The 3,939-nt window shown below is 42.3% G+C and overlaps 1 protein-coding gene across 2 annotated transcripts in view; it reads right to left on the bottom strand.

Moving 5' to 3' along the window:
* TLR7 (toll like receptor 7) overlaps nt 1–3,939 on the bottom strand; it is a 20,360-nt gene that overhangs the window by 5,748 nt on the left and 10,673 nt on the right. Inside the window, exon 1 of one of the 2 annotated variants that reach the window (XM_007455054.1) lies at nt 43–96. The exons of the other annotated variant lie outside the window; for it this stretch is intronic. Coding sequence (XP_007455116.1) covers nt 43–96 — 54 coding nt within the window. Of the gene's footprint in view, nt 1–42; nt 97–3,939 lie in introns of those variants that run through there. 2 annotated transcript variants of the gene reach the window in all.

Raw genomic sequence — 3,939 nt, forward strand, 5'->3', positions numbered from 1 at the left:
TCCGATCCCATTCCCAGGAGCTGGGTCCAGCAAACCACTGACCTTAACACACTGGAGACCATGACTGTGACATTCGCAGCCTCTATACATGGACATATTATAAATTACAACGAATGCAAAATTAATCAGAAAGTCTTTTTCTCCCTTATTTCTGAACTTCTTCTCGCACCTGTCCACTTTTCTCCTTGTCTGCTACCCCAACCCTACTCCACTCTGCCATGAGGTCTCACCCTGTACTACACACTTGCCTCCGACCTGCTCTCCCTTACCCGCTTCCTCCTCCACAATTCATCCGTCAAGAGCATCAGAGCAGTCTTTATAAACACGAATCAGATCAACTACAACGATTTCTTATTACATTTTGAATGAAGTCCAAAGTCTTCACCATTGTTTATATCGTGCATGTTCTGACTCCAGCCTACCACTCTGACCTTGAACCACCTTTCCCCTTCTTGGACCACATACCAGACATCCGGCCTGTTTTCTGTTCTGCACTTGAGCCAGTCTTGGCACTTGCTGTTCCGTCTTCCCGAAGTTATCTTTCTCCTCCTCTTCCCACAGCCAGGTCATTCTCACCCCTTGGCTGTCTGCTTAAATGACACATCCTCAGAGAGGCCGTCTCTAGGCAACTTTTCTAAATACCCTCCCATGTAAGAATAGTGATAAAGGCAGGAACAGTAGGTAACTTAGGTAGCATTTACCATATGCTGGGCAATGGTTTCAGTGCTTTACATATATGAACTCATTTAATCCTCATACTAACTGCATGAGGTCTTCGATCCCTCATCCACAGCCTTTGGACCTAGATGTGTTTTGGAACTCAGAATTTTTCAGATCGTAGAAGGTAATATGATGCGTGTACCTCGTACTATGTAATACTCCAACTGGAGTCTGGGGCAGCATCTCATAATCAAACACACAAAAATTTGTGCAGTGAAGCACAGGACTGTCCACTCTAAGTGGGATTTTAAAAAAAGAAGAAGAACAACAACAACAACTACTACTACTACATAATTCGGTTCAGGTCAAGATGCACTTCCAAATGAGTTCGGATCAAGTCGTGTTTGCCATCAACTGAACTGGGACAAAGCTTTCAGTTAGGGGACTTTGGAATTGTAGACCTCTATTATCATTTCCATTTTACAGATGAGTCAACTGAGGCACAGAGAGGTATATGTACTCTGTACTAGACTACTCTGCTTTATTTCTTTCATAGCCTTAAGCACCATCAGAAATTATCTTGTTGATCATGTATGTGCTTCTGGTTTATGTGCTTGCTTGTTTTATATCTATTCTGCATGAAAACGTAAGCTTCAAGAGAGCAGGGTCTTGTGTGTCTTCACAAAAGACAATGTCTGGCACTTAATGTTGCATTATGTTTGCTAAATACATGAATGAAAGAATGAATGCGTACATGAATGAATAGTGAAACAGAGCAAAACAGTTAAAAGAAATTTCTCCTTGGAGTAGGTTCCTTCAGGCTATACCCCCAGCCTCCTCAGGGGTCACATTCTCCCTCTTCTATTTGCCCTGGGGGTCCCTGGGGGGAAAGGTTTAGGAAGCTCTGCTTTTATAATGCCCAGTTCAAACCTATCTTCTTCAAGAAGCTTTCTGGGATCAACCCAGACAGAAGCAGTTGCCTCCTCCTCTCATCTCCTACTTCACTGATTACATGTGAGGTTGTGAAAAGAACCCCAGATGGAGGTTGGACGAACTGGGTCCTGCCCTGCCTTCATAGTTCACTCTCTGTGTACCCTTCAGAGGTGGGCACTGTGCTCAGGAGGAGAACCCCTACAAGAGGATGATGGACACAGAAATAACAACATGGGATACCAAGGGCCCAGGCAACCTTCCTAGAGCAAGACAATGGACTTGGACTAGAAAATTCCCCAACAGTTCTTTAGCTTGAAACTGTACCAAGTATCTGGTGAGGAAGAATTTATGTAAAAAAAAATCACAATTCTACTGACTCATTCATCCTTTCATTTGACGAATATTGATTGGATACCTACTAGGGGCAGCAGACATAGAATCTCTGTCCTTAAAGAGCTCAAAGCCTAGTGGAGGAGGGAAAAAATATACAGATTTAAAATAGAACGTGGGGGACTTCCCTGGTGGCACAGTGGTTAAGAATCCACCTGCCAGTGCAGGGGTCACGGGTTTGAGCCCTGGTCCGGGAAGATCCCACATGCCACGGAGTAACTAAGCCAGGCACCACAGCTACTGAGTCTGCGCTCTAGAGCCTGCGAGCCACAACTACTGAGCCCACTTGCCTAGAGCCCGTGCTCCGCAACAAGAGAAGCCACCGTGATGAGAAGCCCGTGCACCGCAACGAAGAGTAGCCCCTGCTCGCTGCAACTAGAGAAAGCTCACGCGGAGCAACAAAGACCCAATGCAGCCAAAAATTTAAAAAATAAATGAAAAATAAAATAAAATAGAATGTGGAACACCATTAGTTCCTTCCAGATGAGACGCTGCCACTTGCATATGTGTAGATTAACTGTATGTTGTTCTTATTCCGGGAGTATTTCCTGATACTCCCAATTCCTTTTATTATTCTCAGAGGCTCCAGAGATTGTTCTATATCTATATATTTTCCCCCTTTCTCTCATCTCACAGTGATAGAATCTCCATTTAGAGTTGGGCATATGCCACTCTGAAAAAAAGATTACATTTCCCAGACTCCCTTGCAGCTATGACCATATGACTAAGTTAAAGCCAATGTGATGGGAGAGGAAGTGAGATGTGTAATTTCTGGGACATGTCCTTAAACAGTGAGACTCTTCCCCTTCCTCCTGTCTACTTCCATCTGGCTTCTTGTAATATGGATATTGTAGCCACCATCTTGGAATGATGCAAATGAGGAAAATGTGCTAGGGTTGGTGAAGCAACAAGGTAGATGATCCAGAGTATCTAGATCCTTGCATGACCTCATAGAGCAGAGTGGAAACAAAAAGCTCTGAACTGCTGACTTCTAGGAGTTTATGAGAAATCACAAGATTGTTATGCTCAGCCCGTGTTAATTGGAATTTCTATTGCATGACTGCAAAGCTAATTTTAGTGGCGTAGAATTTAGAATGACACAAATGTACATATCTATGTACATATCTATGAAACAGAAACAGACTCACAGATACAGAGAACAGACTTGTGGTTGGCAAGGGGGGGTGGGGGAGAGATGGATTGGGAGTTTGGGATTAGCAGATGCAAACTAATATATATAGGGTGGATAAACAACAAGGTCCTACTGCAGAGCATGGGGAACTGTATTCAGTATCCTGTAATACGCCATAATGGAAAAGAATATGATAAAGAACATATACATATAGGTATAACTGAGTCACTGTGCCGTACAGCGGAAATTAAGACAACATTGTAAATCAACTATACTTCAATAAAATTAATTTAAAAAGAAAGAAAGAAAGACTCAGGCATTGGAAACTAAAAAACTAGTGACCCATGTTACGCTGTCACAAAAACACTTGATACAACTGTCACCTATGCTACCTTGGAAGGCAGACTACCTGCCAACTGTGACTTTTGTTTTTCCGGCCTTATTGAAATATAATTGACATACAGCATTGTATTAGTTTTAGGTGCACAACATAATGATTTAATATATGTATATATCGTGAAATGATCACCACAGTAAGTTTAGTTACCGTGCATCACTGCACATAGTTACAATTTTTTTCTTGTGATGAGAACTCTTAAGATCTACTGTCTTAGCAACTTTTAAATATGCAGTATAATGTTATTAACTATAGTCACCACGCTGTACATGACATCCCCAGAATGCCAACTGCAACTTTACTCTTAGGGGAAATGGTTTGACAGTATTCATAATGATGGCATGTGCTGATGACCTCTTCTTGTTCGAGCCAATCTTATGAGAGAAATGACCTATAGGGCTGAAGTTAGCCTAGCAGGAATAGGAGG

This window comes from Lipotes vexillifer, unplaced genomic scaffold, assembly GCF_000442215.2.
Source record: "Lipotes vexillifer unplaced genomic scaffold, Lipotes_vexillifer_v1.1 scaffold431, whole genome shotgun sequence".
In the NCBI taxonomy this organism is placed as follows: Eukaryota; Metazoa; Chordata; class Mammalia; order Artiodactyla; family Lipotidae; genus Lipotes; species Lipotes vexillifer.